General features: G+C 37.4%; 2 protein-coding genes across 3 annotated transcripts in view; one reads left to right on the forward strand and one right to left on the reverse strand.

Moving 5' to 3' along the window:
- Positions 1-15,850, forward strand: part of LOC147833463 (uncharacterized) — a 54,193-nt gene that overhangs the window by 36,642 nt on the left and 1,701 nt on the right. The window contains exons 12-16 of the mRNA XM_087287740.1: positions 869-951; positions 6,509-6,641; positions 6,736-6,848; positions 7,539-7,650; positions 14,210-14,292. Coding sequence (XP_087143866.1) covers positions 869-951; positions 6,509-6,641; positions 6,736-6,848; positions 7,539-7,650; positions 14,210-14,292 — 524 coding nt within the window. The remainder of the gene's footprint in view (positions 1-868; positions 952-6,508; positions 6,642-6,735; positions 6,849-7,538; positions 7,651-14,209; positions 14,293-15,850) is intronic.
- LOC137490522 (uncharacterized) lies at positions 11,186-13,142 on the reverse strand. Of its 2 annotated transcripts, none has more exons than XM_087287811.1 (2): positions 11,434-13,142; positions 11,186-11,344 (listed from the first exon to the last, which is right to left on the reverse strand). In XM_087287811.1, the coding sequence occupies exons 1-2, from the start codon at positions 12,559-12,561 to the stop codon at positions 11,246-11,248; spliced, it is 1,227 nt and encodes a 408-aa protein (XP_087143937.1). In that variant the 5' UTR covers positions 12,562-13,142; the 3' UTR covers positions 11,186-11,245. The 2 variants fall into 2 exon arrangements, with proteins under 2 accessions (XP_087143937.1, XP_087143938.1); XM_087287812.1 differs by having other exon boundaries at positions 11,442-12,666.

The raw sequence follows: 15,850 nt of genomic DNA on the forward strand, positions 1-15,850 counted from the left end.
CTTAGTCCCTTTATTAATCTGGGGTCGCCACAGTGGAGTAAACCACCAAATAATTCACCTATACTGCATGTCTTTGGACATTAAACCCACGCGAACACAGGGGGAACATGCAAACTCCACACAGATATGCCAACTGACCTAGCCGAAGCTCGAACCAGTGACCTTCTTGCTGTGAGGCAAACGTGCTACCCACCGCGTCAACGTGCATATTAATAATATTAAAAATAATTAAATAAAAATACAAATTTAACAAAATAAAGAAAAATAAAAAATCTCTCACACAGCATCTCTAGAGACAACTTAAAAAAAAAAAACATTTTAAAAATTAAATAAAATATGTGTCGTTGAAATATAAATAGTTGAACATATAAATGAGTCCAATCACAGTTCACAGACATGCTGGAATATTCTTGGATATCTGTTTCTCACGCAGAGTAACTATACGGCTTCATAAAGGACATTCAAAAACATCTAATGTGTTATAGCACATAGTCAAGTGCACTAAACAGTTAAGCTATTTGCTCTACAAACAGTGTTTATAATTATGATGACAATTTATTAAAATAGTATAGTGTAAAAGGAATACATTTAAATTGATTGTATGCATACATATGTGACTTTTGGTCATCCAACAGGAAAAATTTATTTATTTATTTATTTATTTATCAACTTAACCAGCAATGTCCCATTGAGATACAATACCATTGCAGGGTGAGAGGGGAGTCTGAGGTCTTGAGAACTCCCCTGCTTGATAATGGTGAATGTAGATTATGAATAGCTATGGAGAGTGTTTGCTGAATTCAATGCTTGTCTATGATGTTGATTTAGTTTTGTCAATTTACTTATGCTATATGTTTTTGGTCTGTAGGAGGAAACCGGAGAGCTCGAGGAAAACCCACACAAACACGGGGAGAGCATGCAAACTCCACACAGAAATGCCGGCTTGGCCAGGTAAGATCTGAGCCAGTCAGATTCTTGCTGTGAGGCAATAATGCTAACCATTGGGCCTCCGTGCTGCCCTGACAAGGAAAGGGGAGGAGTAGGGGTGGAAGGGGGGATTCTTCAAGACGAAGATGGCCAAGATAAGATAGTCAGGTTATTTATAGTGATTTAGGAATCGTCTGATTGGTGAATCATGCATTAACTAATGAGGACCAGCTGCTGTCAATCATAAGCGCGCGCTCCTCTCGAAATTAGTTTATAAATAAACTTCCATTTGTAAAGAGTCTTTTGCCACTTTTATAGATGAAGCCATAGTGTAAATAATTGTGTCGTCTGCATAAAAGTGTACATTTGCTGACTTAATAGCTTTACCAAGTTTATTTATATAAATAGAGAATAAAATTGGCCCAAAATTGAACCGAGGAACACCTTACTGTTAAAGGTGCAGAGATACAGTACGCCTTTCTAAACACACTGAATTCTTCCAGTCAAATAATTATGGAACCATTTCAACACCCGTGTACTAAAGCTTTTGCAGCAAAATATCATGATTCACAGAATCAAATGCTTTTGATAAATCTATAAAAAGTGCAGCACATGATGTTTTTATCATCCAGTGCAGTGATTATATCATTAGAAACTGACACTGCATCAGTTATAGTGCTGTGCCCTTGTCTAAAACCTGACTGAGTTTGACATAAGATTGACTTTAACTGTTCATTTACCAAAGATTCAAACACTTTAGCTGTAACAGACAACCTTGAAATAGGACGATAATTATCTAACACAGTGGGATCTCTTCAACAATGGCTGTATGTTTGCTGATTTATTAAGAACTTGGTAAAAGACCACTAGTTAAACTCAGATTAATAAGTGATCCTCTAAAATCTTGTTACACCTTTCATGTCTTTGAACTATTGTCATGTGAGATTTTTTCTTCTTTTAATAAATGTATTTAATAGTGAATGTGGGAATCTTATCATGTTAGTGACACTTTTCATTGTTTAAAAAATAACCAATATTACATAAAATCAAAATATGGCAAAAAAATATCAAATATGAAAAAACATCATTGCTGTAATATGAAAAAAAAACTTAAGCTTTAAAATAAAAAGCATTTTAATTTAGTGCTTTTATATATTTGACATTGTTTTTATCTGAAACAGTTGTGCTTGTATTTTGTAGTCAAGACATTTTTCAACAATATAATCAAGACTATCAGATATTTATTGTAATTAAGTCATTTTTAATTCTTACCATGGTTTTCTAAGGTTAAATTACGATTATTGTGTGGCAGGCAGATTGATTATAGGTAAATGAGCAATTATTTATTAATTTTTAAGTTTATATTCTTAAATTTGCAACTCTAAATTTTGTATAACCTCAGTTTTACCATGAATACCCTACCATTGTTAAACCATAGAAGGTGTAGTTAAAACAATAATTAATTTGTATTTAACATTGTTTAAAGCAGGGATGCTCAAACTTTTTCGTATAAAGGGCCAAAAACCAAATATCGTCGGCGCCAGTGGTGTAGTGGTTAGTGCGTCGACACATGCACTCTGGTGCTCGCGGCGACCCGAGTTTGATACCGCCTCGCGGTCCTATGCCGATCCTTCCCCTCTCTCTGCTCCCCATGCTTTCCTGTCAATTCTCTCTACTGTCCTGTCAAAAATAAAAGTGAAAACCCTGAAAGAATAATATAAAAAAAAATATATATATATATATATATCATTGAGAGCCGTGTGCTGAAGGTAAATATACCAAACTACATTAAAGTAGCTGTGGGTCATTTTACTAATTTATTAGAGCACATGACTTTAAATCATATTAACTAATGCAGTCGAACATTTAAAAGGAAAACTTATTGCAATAAAAACATAAACAATCGCATTTATAACACAGTGGAGTTAAACGCTGAATACACTAGTCAAGCAGAAATCTTTGATTCGTCATCTATCTGTCAGGTGACAGTATGTACATTTAAACTAAATCTGATTCATTTACAGTGAATTTCATTTCAGTTAGCTTTTAACAAAAAAACAAACAAACAAACTAAATGTTACATTAGATTTAAAATGACAATCTCTAAGCCAGTGTTTCCCAACCCTGTTCCTAAAGGCACATGCACTAACAGTACACATTTTCATTCATTCATTCATTCATTCATTCATTCATTCATTCACTCTTTGGTCTTTTGAATCTGTTGTTCTCAGGTATTGCATTTTGACTGAGCGCAAACGATAAGTTAATATATTAATTCATGTAACCACGTACACTGAATCTGCACATTTGAATGACTGCCTGCCTTTATTTCCTGTATTGTATAGAAAAAATAACTTTTAGAACATAATACTTTTATAATGGCCATTATTGATTATTAAAACTGATATTCAGCATAGACAGGGTATCTTTCCTATTTTTAGAAGAAAATGAAAGGAGGCATGTTATAGGCTCTGTTTTGTTATAAATACGCACACAGTGAAGATGATGCTCATATAAAAATATGAGGTTTTTAGGGCTTGAACAAACTCCTGGATAATGTGGTTGGAACGTTTAACCATAGCAAAGCATATGAGTTTTAAAACTAAAACTTAGTAGTGTAAACGGGGCCTCACATTTATACACTTTCACACACACATACACACCCTCTCATTCACGTGTATATATTCACTGTGCATCCTCACACACACATTCATACAACAATCTTCTTAGTCTGTCTCACACACAACATCCTCTCACACAGGTTTTTCTAGCAATCATCCACCAAATGCTTGTCCTGTTACTCTGCTTTTATGCTCATTTCGTTTAATTTTCCCAATGGACAACCGCTGCTAGTTAACCGAATATGAACGGTTAACTGGTCAGATTAATATTAAATTACTGTTCAATTTGAAAGAAATTTTCGTGTCTATTTTGTGTCAGACACATTAAATATTGCATTTTAAAATACTGATTTATTGTAACATGCGAACATATTAACAACAGAACATCTTCACACACCTGCAGTGTTTCCAACAGCACAGAAATAAAGAATAAACTAAATAGAATAAATAAATAAATAAAACAAATAGTCCTGCCTGATATTTTTCACTTTTGCAAATTTAGATCATGTACTGGATGCCTTTATTTTACATTTGCATTACATTTACATTTAGTCATTTAGCAGACGCTTTTATCCAAAGCGACTTACAAATGAGGACAAGGAAGCAATTTACACAACTATAAAAGAGCAACAATAAATAAGTGCTGTAGGCAAGTTTCAGGTATGTAAAGAAAGTGTAAGAAGCAAAACATTGGTAAATTTTTTTATTATTATTTGTATTATTTTTTAATTTTATTTTTTTGTCGTTAGTGGAGGAGTCAGAGAGGGAATTGCATATTAGTATGAAAAGTGGAGACTAAATAGTTGAGTTTTAAGTCGCTTTTTGAAGACAGCGAGTGACTCTGCCGTTCTGATGCAGTTAGGGAGTTCATTCCACCAACTGGGCAGATTGAATGCGAGAGTTCTGGAAAGTGTTTTTTTCCTTCTTAGGGTTGGAACCACGAGGCGACGTTCATTCACAGAACGCAGGTTTCTGGAGGGCCTATAAATCTGCAGAAGTGAGAGCAGATAAGAAGGAGCGCAGCCAGAGGTCGCTTTGTAAGCAAACATCAGAGCTTTGAATTTGATGCGAGCAGCAACTGGCAGCCAGTGCAAACGGATGAGTAGCGGAGTGACATGTGCTCTTTTAGGTTCATTAAAGACCACTCGTGCTGCTGCGTTCTGAAGCAGCTGAAGAGGTTTGATTGAGTTAGCTGGGAGCCCGGCTAGTAGAGAGTTGCAATAGTCTTAATACCCTAATTAAATAAAGAAACCAGAATCCTCCCTTGGCTATTTCTTATCTTTTGTTTAGGACCTTATAATGTAATGTTGTTCAAGGAAGAGTTTAGATTCATACCTTATCACACAAGGTATCTTGATGGGTTCTGCAAATAAAGCCAATGTCCAATCCACAGAATAAAACTAGTGAAATATACTTTTATTAATAAAATAAATCCAGTGAAAATGATTTATTCTCCATTGAGAATAAAGGGACAAAGGCATTCAGTATACAGGAGTCAACCTAAGCTCGCTGCTGGTCTGTCTGCTCCAGCCTTTTATACAGTATTCCAGCCTTGAATACAGGCTTAGAAGTCCCCTCCAGTAAATACACAGCAAAGTAACAATCAGTGTCTGATATACTTGAGAATATCTAAAGTTTGATACATTTGAGAATATCTGTTAATACATAGAAGAAATCCCTTTGTGTTCTCTGTCAGGGGTGATACATTTAAATACAAACATAGCAAATCATTTCATCTATTACATCAGCATTCGGCAGTCTTTCAGGAGTCTTGTCCTCCAAAGTCATAGCTCCTAGTTGACAAAGAATATCTTTTTCTGAAGATAACGCTCGCAGGCTTTCGGTTGTAATAATTGGTTAGAAGTGTCATCTGGACCATTTCTGCCTTTATTGTCAGCAGACAACTGATTCACTTCAGTACGCTGTCCTTGACCTCTTTGAACTTTGTTGAAATAGTTTCTTATGTTTCTGCTCAATGCTTATAGCAGTCTTTGCAAGCATATGAGTATCCAAATATCTACAGTAAGTGACTCTGCCTTTCTGATGCAGTTAGGGAGTTCATTCCACCAACAGGGCAGATTGAGCGTGAGAGTTCGGGAAAGTGATTTCTTCCCTCTTATGGATGGAACTACGAGGCGACGTTCATTCACAGAATGTAGGTTTCTGGAGGGCTTATAAATCTGCAGAAGTGAGAGCAGATAAGTAGCGCAGCCAGAGGTCGCTTTGTATGCAAACATCAGAGCTTTGAATTTGATGCGAGCAACAACTCGCTGTCCTTGACCAGCAGCTGAAGAGGTTTGATAGAGTTAGCTGGAGCACGGCTAGTAGAGAGTTGCAATAGTCTTAATACCCTAATTAAATAAAGAAACCAGATGCGCTGTACGCAGAACCACAGTACGCTGTCCTTGACCTCTTCGAACTCTGTTGGAACAGTTTCTTATGTTTCTTCTCAATGTTTATAGCAGTCTTTGCAAGCATATGAGTATCTAAATATCTGCAGTAAGTAAAGTTTTTTGTCTTATACAATTAATGTCAATAAACCATGCAAACACTACAATCACAAAACGAAAACACTTGTATGCTTGTGTGTTTTTATTTCCTCTTTCACTCGCGGTTCACGTGTGCGCGCTGCGTGTGAAGAAACACAATGATGAGGCTCATAGAAAAAAAAAAAAGAATCTGCCTTGTTTTTGAACTGTGCAGTGCTGTAGCTGCTTAATCAGGCCTACTAAGCCACTGTATATCATACTGGTCATTGTGGTGGAACTTGGAGAGAAATTTTTTTTTTGAGGTGGTACTTGGTGAAAAAGATTTGAGAACCACTGCTGTAGACCATATGTGCTTTTGCTTTTGCTTTTTGTTTTTACAAGCAAGCATTTAATCAATAAAAATGATTTGAAACAACTTGACTAAACTAATTGACTTTACCTTGAATAATTATACCTTCTTTTTTAAAATAGCAAAAACAGATCACACTTCACTTCACTTCAGTGAAATATTGGACCAGATGTTCCAGAAAGGGGATGGGAAAACTCTGCCTGCTGAAGTGGACGCTGTCCAACGGTAAAGTACACTGCATAATTTGTGTGGCAGGTTAAAATATTTTTGAAGGTAAACATTTTAAATTTTGCACGAAGTTCCCTTTTGGCTGCAAATAACTTTCTTTTTTTCCTGTCAATAATTTCAGAGAAAACCCATCACCATCTCCAGCAATGCTCAGAAATTGATGTTTGCCTCAAACTACTTCTTGAACATTTCACACCCAGGAGTGCAAAGTGCAAGGCTAGAGTTTGTGCAAAGGTAAAAACAAAAAAAAACAAAAAACATTCTCACACACAGGCCCACAAACAAATCCTCACACTCAAATCCAGGCGCTCTCACAAGCGTTCTCACATACACACACGTTGCACAAAAACATCCTTACACTTACACTCTCTTGAATTTATTCTCGCATTCATACACTCTCCACACATACTCACATATACACACTCATACATGCAATCTCACACATATTCACAGAACAATCTTCTCAGTCTCTCTCACACAACATCCTCTCACAGAGGTTTTTCTAGTAAACATCCACTACAAGCTTGTCCTGTTAAGCTGCGGTCACACTGGACTTTTCTCTCCATAGATTCATACGCACGCGAATGCTTCAGACTGGAAACGCAGGCTTGTGTGACAAGTTTCGCAGTTCGCTGTGTTGCAAAGTTCAAGCTTGGTGAACTCTGACCTGCGAAATCGCCTCACATGACTGCGTGAGACCAATCAAAGATCAAAACATGACCGCTCTGGACAGAAATTTCAAATATGGACCAATAACTTGCTTTTTTAAATTTCTAATCATCTTGTTTAATCCCGCCCCTTTACACAGCGCTGTACAACAAAATTTTACAAGCTCAAACTCTAGAGTGACCACAGCTTTAATTTAAAACATTTTAGAGCATGATATAGTCCATGTTTTATTACTAAGGATTGTTTTCCATTCAGCAGGTTTCTTTTAAAATGGAACCCAGAGAAGGAAGTGGAGAAGACCAGAGGAATCAGAGAAGAATCGGAAGTGGAGAAGACCAGATCAATGAAGACCACATTAAGATCTGCGGTCAGTCCAAGGGCTCTTTCAGTAATTAACAAGATTTCAGACTAAGAATAGATGGAGAAAAGCATTGCCTAGCAGAAAATCTTGCCAGTTTAACAGACTGAAATAATCATTTTCTTTTGTGGTTTAATTTTTTCATGCCTCATCTGTTTTCATGATGAATATGTTCACACTGGTTCAGTTTTAAGGATAATTTCATTATTAATTGTAATTTGTTTACCAAACTGCTGTATTGTTACAGTATTTAACATTTCCTTTTATTGTGTCTGGACCCTTTTCACATTTTTGGGTTTCTTAAAGTCATCATAGTTGGGTAAACTTAGGCCCCGTTTACACTAATACGTTTTAGTTTTAAGAATGAAAATGATCCACGTCCACACTGGCGTTTCACCCAGTTTCTCTGAACAACTCTCCATCCATACTACACTGCTGAAAACGCACATCATGTGACCACACACACACTCTGGCATGCACTGCAGCGATGAGAGCTGTGCATGTTGGACTGCTCATCAAGGATCTACCGCTGGATCTAATCTCACTATATTTGTTAAACGTGATATTTAATTCATCTCGTCTCTGTCTAATGACATATTCCCTGACTTTGGTCTTTTGAATCTTTTACTTGTTTTCAGGTAACGTGTTTTGACTGAGCGCAAACATAAGTTAATATATTAATGTAACCACTGATTCAGCACATTTGACTGACTGCTTCCGTTTATTTCCTATAAATGTATAAACTTATTGTATGTTATACTTTTATAATGGCCATTATTGATTATTAAAACGGATTTTCAGTAAAAAGAGAGGGTATGTTTCATATTTTCAATGAGAATGAAAGAAGGCAGTAATGTTAAAGGCTCTGTTATATATGTTATAAACATGCCTACAGTGAAGATGATGGTCATACAAATATGCAGCTGCACGACGCCTCAACATTTCTGCTGTCTGTTAAGTTGCTAATATCAATATAAAATAGGCAGTTCCTCATATCATGTTTTTATTTTATTGTTAATAAAGTGAAACAACGTAGCCTGCAGGGTATGTGAATGAGGTTATACAGTACACTGTTCCCTTTGGAGATTTACCCGACGTGTCCTCGGGAGTTTGTTTTCCATATCAAACTTGCGGAGTCTAAAGTTACAAGGAGACGATGCAAGACTGAACTGTGTGTAGGCTACTTAATACTGAGAAAAAGCTCCAATCAGATAGGTGGATGTCTGCAGCCACGCCTCCATTTTCAGATGTCTCCGTTTTCCCTCATCCACACTAACACAGAGCAGCAGCGTTTTAAAATAAAAACGGCCTTTCCAGCGTTTTCTAAAAAGCTCTGTTTACGGCGCTCGAAAACTTCGGCGTAGTTTGGATGGATGTCTTAACCGTAGCAAAACTTGTCCGTTTTAAAACTAAAAGTGTAAACTGGGCCTTAGAGAGCGGTTAATGGAAGAGTACCACAAATAAAACTGTATTTGCATTTCAATTGGCTCAAATAACAAAAGAATAATAATCAGGGGTCGCTACAGCAGAATGAATCACCAAATTATCCAGCATACGTTTTACACAGTGGATGCCCTTTCAGCTGCAACCCAACACTAGGAAACACCCATACACTCTCGCCTTCACACACATACACTTCGGCCAATTTAGCTTATTTAATTCACCTATAGCGCATGTCTTAGGACTTGTGGGGGAAACCGAAGCACCCGGATGAAACCCACACGAACACGGGGAGAACATGCAAACTCCACACAGAAATGCCAACTTACACAGCCGGTGCTCGAACCAGCGACCTTCTTGCTGTTTGGTGATCGTGCTACCCACTGCGCGCCATGCTGCCTCTTTTTAACATAATATAAATATTAAAAACTTTAAAGGATGTAAGATGCTGATTATTATTGAAATGAGTCGCATGTCTTGTGAACGGTCTATTATGACTGTCATGATTACCAGCGATCGCTAACCACCAGAGGTCGCTGGTAAACATTCACACTCCTTGAACTACATATCTGCCATGCTATGGACTACAACACCCAGTCAGGTGTTCAAGATCCAGACTGATTAAACTCTCACAGCTGAAGCCATTCACACCATGATTTTTCGGACTATTTAAACCCCTCTGTTCCACACACATGTTGCTGAGTATTGTTAAGCTGTTGCTGTCCTTACATAAGCGGTTTCCTTGTTTCCTGTTGCCTGTGTTTTTGACTTTTGGACTGTTTATCGTGTTTTGACCCTTTTCTGCCTGCCCCGAACCTTTTGCCTGTTTTATTGGATTTGCTTCTGGATTGCCTACCACACTGTTTATACTGGTATTTGACCCTTGCCTGATTGACCATTCTTATAATAAAGCTGCATTTGGAACTACCCCAGTTTGCATAGCATCCCTTCGCAACAATGACAGTTACGATATTTTTATATTGTTGTAGTTATAAACAGACTGAAGTCTATGTTGTTGCAGCGGTTTAATTTTGGACATTTTTCTATTTAAATGTTGTTGCAGTCATGCTCAACTTTGGGGAATAAATTATTAAAATACAGTTTTACATTTATGACTGATTATTTTACAGTGTAAAATATTATAACCAAATGCAAAATGAACATAATAACTATGTATTCACTGCCTTTGAACATGTTATTTTCATGAAAATTAGTTGCTATCTGCTGACATACTGCTGGTCTGGGGTGCGTTTCTGAAAACCATTGTTTGCCAACTAAGGTTGCAAGTTCCGTCGTTACAAACATAGTTAATTTGAGATTTCCTAAATCTGTCGTTCCAACGAACACTCGCAAACTGCGTCACAAACTTGTGCACTGGCAACTACACCTCTGGAGCTGTAGTAAGAAACATAGTTCCTGGCTGTGTTCTATTCCCAGTTTTCCCCCCTATGCCCTATTCTTTTACAACATTCTAACATTTAAACTTGGGACTATTTTTAAAAAAGCATTAAAGTCATCTGTCTTAGGTGTAATTTGCTTTCAAAGCATTTTTATAGCTTAGTTTTAGCGAGCTTCATGTTTACAATTGCGATGCCTTCGTAGTTCACTTTGAAAACATTGATGTCATTTTGAACACAGCCGAGCCGAATTTATGTTATGTCTCCAAAGCTAGTATGTTTTAACAGTCATTGCTCCAAAGCTTGTGAAAACAAAAAACATATTATACATTAATGCTTTTATTTTATATAGGTTATTGATTACGACATGTAGCCTACTGTATATGACACGGGCCTGTTGGTTAGAACATTTCTGCAGTGGTTTGTGTCAAATTGTAAAAGCATTTTAACTTTATTTTTGTGTATAATATGTATATATACTAATTGTCAAATCAAATGATTAATTATTGTTTTATTTTTAATTATGCCCAGTGTTGAAACTTTTTAAAGCTATAGGTGAAATTGAAATGGTGAATTGACATGTTTCTTGATGTTTTTTTTTTTTATGGACAACAAAATGACCTCTTGACGCTCAAAGAACTGTTTAGTTAAATACACAAAGACACTTTAAGATCATTACAACATTTGAAGATCAATAAATACACAAATATTTTTTCAATAATCAATTTATTGATGAACAAAGGAAGATTTGTAGCAGTTCTGTACACTCAAAAACAGACTGCAGAGGGGAATCTTGACAGCAGAAGTGGGTTACTTTTTGCTGGCTGAGCCCTCTTTGTCCTGACATCCTCATCCTCAAATGGACACTGAAAACACATGAGAACTTTAATCACAACACCACAGACACATGGGTTAGTATCAGAACAGGCATATTAGTGAACAGAGGGACACGTACAGACTCACGCTTGTTCACTAGTCGACTTGTAAAGCCTGGCAGTCTGGGTAAGGAAAGTTGAGGCTTCACTTTCAGATCAGACGAACATGAAGGGAGTTCATCGAAAGGCTTTACAGAAACACAGCTTGGCTTCAATACAGACAAGCGTGTGGGAGCAGCAACATGATGCTGGCGGAGAGGTGTAGGTTTGACCATCCTCACTGCTGGACTCCCAGAATGTGCCAGAAGAGATGAAGAGCGGTCAACATCGGCGTTCAGGTCAGACAGAGGGAAGCTGATGTTTTTCAGTGAAACTTCCGTCTTGTGTTTAGGAGAGCTCATGCTGCGTTCTGGAGGTCCGTTTGTGAAGCTCTGCTTGTTGACAGGCTTCACATGAACTCGGTGTGGCTCCAGAAGAGGCAGGTTTGAGCACACAGCCGCTGACTGCCGGTGGAGAGGCAAGCGTTCATCCATCCTTACTGCTCTACTTCCAGATGGAGGCAGAACAGATGAGGGCCGGTCAACACTGGCATTCAGGCCAGACACACATGCAGGGTAGCTGATGTTTCTCACTGAAACCTTCACCTGATGTTTTGGAGGTCCATCTGTGAAGCTCTGCTGGTTGACAGGCTTCACATGATACTTGGACTCCAAAACAGGCAGGTTTGACAGCACAGCAACAGACTGCTGGCGGTGAGGCGTATGTGTGTCCATCCTCACTGCTGGACTCCCAGAATTAGGAGAATGGTCAACACTAGTCAGGTCAGACGGGTAGCAGATGTCTTTCACTGAAACCTTGATCTGAGGTCTAGGAGCGCTCACTGCTCTAGCTTTCAGATGTCCATCTGTGAAGATCTGCTTTTTGACACACTTCACAGGAACAGTTTTTGGCTTCAGAGCAGGTAGGATTGAGCGCCTGGCAATCAGTTGCCGACAGAGAGGAGTAAGCTGCTCAATCCTCAGTGTTCGACTCCCAGAACGAAGCTGAACAGAGGAGGAAGGCTCAACACTGGCATTTAGGCCAGACTCAGAGGAACCACAGCTGATGTTTTTCGCTGAAACCTCCATATTTGTAGGAGAGTTCGCTCCCCGATGTTCTGGGGGGTGTGGCAGAACCTGACTAGAACTTTTTTGGTTTTTGAACCACATATTGACAAACTAGAGTGAAGATTTTGTCGCAACAAAAGTAGCTTCAACGTGCCGTAAGCAGCGATCACGAGTGAAATGCGGTGAAACTCTCGTTCTGATGATGATGTAAATGTTCTTTTAGAATGTTCGCGTCATTTCAAGCTCGTGACGTTCTTTCAGACATCATCTTAAATCTCATTAAGTATATTTAATAATATATAAGTATTTAAATACACTCTGAACGCATATTTTGCACCACATTTTTAATACTGCAGTTAGATATGAATCTGACTCGCATAAGTGAGATTGTGGCTCCCTCTAGAGGTAGAAATCGGCTTTTGCTAGCTCTGATAAGGTTACGGCTGGAATTAAATCACTTATAACATTTCCTATTTGTATTTTTAACGTCTTCTCCCACCCCAACCCTAAAACCAGCCGTAACAGTACTGTAAAAATGAACTATTGTATTACAGTGTCACAAAAATGATGGTATATTGACGTGTATATCTGCAGCTGTGTCCTGCACAAAAGCTGTATAAAAATCTTAAATTAGGCCAATAAATAATAAATATAATTCATCCACCCTCCTCCAAGCCTACGGTTTCTTCTGTAAATAAATTGTACATCTTTATATAAAAGTTAGAAAGGACTCTGATTCTCAAAACCTCTCTGAATTCAGAAATTGCTTTATTGGCATGACAAATGTATTGCCAAAGCATTTATAAAGATTACATTTAAAGGAACACCCCCCCCCCCCCCCCACACACACACACACACACACTCATTAAATATAAACATAGTAAATACAGTAAATAGTAGTATAGTATAATAATAATAATAATTACTAAATTCATTTTCTTTTCGGCTTAGTCGCTTTATTAATCTGGGGTCGCCACAGTGGAGTAAACCACCAAATATTTCACCTATACTGCATGTCTTTGGACTTGTGGGGGAAACCGGAGCACCCGGAGGGAACCCACGCGAACACAGGGGAACATGCAAACTCCGCACAGATATGCCAACTGATCTAGCCGAAGCTCGAACCAGCGACCTTCTCTGTGAGGCAAACGTGCTACTCACTGCGTCAACGTGCATATTAATAATATTAAAAATAATTAAATAAAAATACAAATTTAACAGAATAAATAAAAAAATAAAAAAATCTCACACAGCATCTCTAGAGACAACTTTAAATAAATAAAAAAAAAAATTTTTAAAAATTACATTAAATATGTGTCGTTGAAATATAATAGTTGAACATATGAATGAGTCCAATCAGTTCACAGACATGCTGGAATATTCTTGGATATCCGTTTCTCACGCAGAGTAATATGGCTTTATAATTATGATGACAATTTATTAAAATAGTATAGTGTAAAAGGAATACATTTAAATTGATTGTATGCATACAAATGCGACTTTTGGTCATGCAACAGGAAAAATTTATTTATTTATTTATTTATTTACTTACTTAACCAGCAATGTCCCATTGGGATACAATACCATTGCAGGGTGAGAGGGGAGTCTGAGGTCTTGAGAACTCCCCTGCTTGATAATGGTGAATGTAGATTATGAATAGCTATGGAGAGTGTTTGCTGAATTCAATGCTTGTCTATGATGTTGATTTAGTTTTGTCAATTTACTTATGCTACATGTTTTTGGTCTGTAGGAGGAAACCGGAGAGCCCAGGGAAAACCAACGCAAACACGGGGAGAGCATGCAAACTCCACACAGAAATGCAGACTTGGCCAGGTAAGATCTGAGCCAGTGAGATTCTTGCTGTGAGGCAATAATGCTAACCATTGGGCCTCCGTGCTGCCCTGACAAGGAAAGGGGAGGAGTAAGGGTGGAAGGGGGGATTCTTCAAGACGAAGATGGCCAAGATAAGATACTCAGGTTATTTATAGTGATTTAGGAATCGTCTGATGAATCATGCATTAACTAATGAGGACCAGCTGCTGTCAATCATAAGCACGCGCTCCTCTCGAAATTAGTTTATCAATAAACTTTCATTTGTAAAAAGTCTATTGCCACTTTTATAGATGAAGCCATAGTGTAAATAAATGTGTCATCTGCATTAAAGTGTACATTTGCTGACCTAATAGCTTTATCAAGTTTATTTATATAAATATAGAATAAAATTGGCCCAAAATTGAACCGAGGAACACCTTACTGTTAAAGGAGCAGAGAAACAGTACGCCTTTCTAAACACACTGAATTCTTCCAGTCAAATAATTATGGAACCATTTCAACACTCGAGTACTAAAGCTTTTGCAGCAAAATATCATGATTCACAGAATCAAATGCTTTTGATAAATCTATAAAAAGTGCAGCACATGATGTTTTTATCATCCAGTGCAGTGATTATATCATTAGAAATTGACACTGCATCAGTTATAGTGCTGTGCCCTTGTCTAAAACCTGACTGAGTTTGACATAAGATTGACTTTAACTGTTCATTTACCTTAGATTCAAACACTTTAGCTGTAACAGACAACCTTGTCCGTACAGCAATGGCCGTATGTTTGCTGATTTTCAAGAACTTGGAAAAAAAACTACTAGTTAAACTCAGATTAATAAGTGATCCTCTAAAATCTTATTACACCTTTCATGTCTTTGAACTATTGTCATGTGAGATTTTTTCTTCTTTTAATAAGGAGCACCAGGAGGAAACCCACGTGAACTGAAGAAAGTTCAAAACATGCATTTACTTCCATAGTGTTTATTAATCCTATATAGAAAATCAATGATTAGCTCGGCAAGCATTTTTGGTTTTTAAAAGATGTCTTATAGACATCTAAACATAGTCGTCTTGGCTAAAACAAGGCTAAAATTAGGCTGTCAGTGAAAACCTAATAGACGTCTAAGAATTGGCCAAAACTAGCCATCAAATAAACAGAAATGACTGCATAAATAAAGTCTGTCTAATCTGTCTATTTGACGACTAGTCTAGTTTTGGCCTATTCTTAGATATCTATTAGATGTCCATTAGAATTTCACTGACAGCCCAAGATTAGCCTAGTTTTAGCCAAGCATTTAGATGTTTATTAGACGTCTATTAAACAAAATTGTTTGCTGGGAGGTTTTCAACTTCCTTTAAAATATATTCTTTAGTGTTGAAAAAAGACACTCATGAAGATTAAACAAGTAATAAATAGCCTATATATTTTGGGTGAACTATCCCTTTAACTCGAGAAACCGTTGGTTTTATTTGTGGTAAACCCATGTTTAATTTTCATGAGAGAAATTATGTAAGCAAGCACCGAGTTCGAGCACTCGTTTTAAATTCCTGGCCTCCAGACTCTAGAAT

This window comes from Danio rerio, chromosome 16 (assembly GCF_052040795.2).
Source record: "Danio rerio strain M-AB ecotype USA chromosome 16, GRCz13ab, whole genome shotgun sequence".
In the NCBI taxonomy this organism is placed as follows: Eukaryota; Metazoa; Chordata; class Actinopteri; order Cypriniformes; family Danionidae; genus Danio; species Danio rerio.

Coding starts and splice junctions, on each gene's coding strand:
- LOC137490522 (XM_087287811.1), bottom strand. CDS start 12,561: ATGTGGTTCAAAAACCAAAAAAGTTCTAGTCAGGTTCTGCCACACCCC. Junction 11,345..11,433: donor TAGTGAACAAGCGTGAGTCT/GTACGTGTCCCT, acceptor ATGTGTTTTCAG/TGTCCATTTGAGGATGAGGA.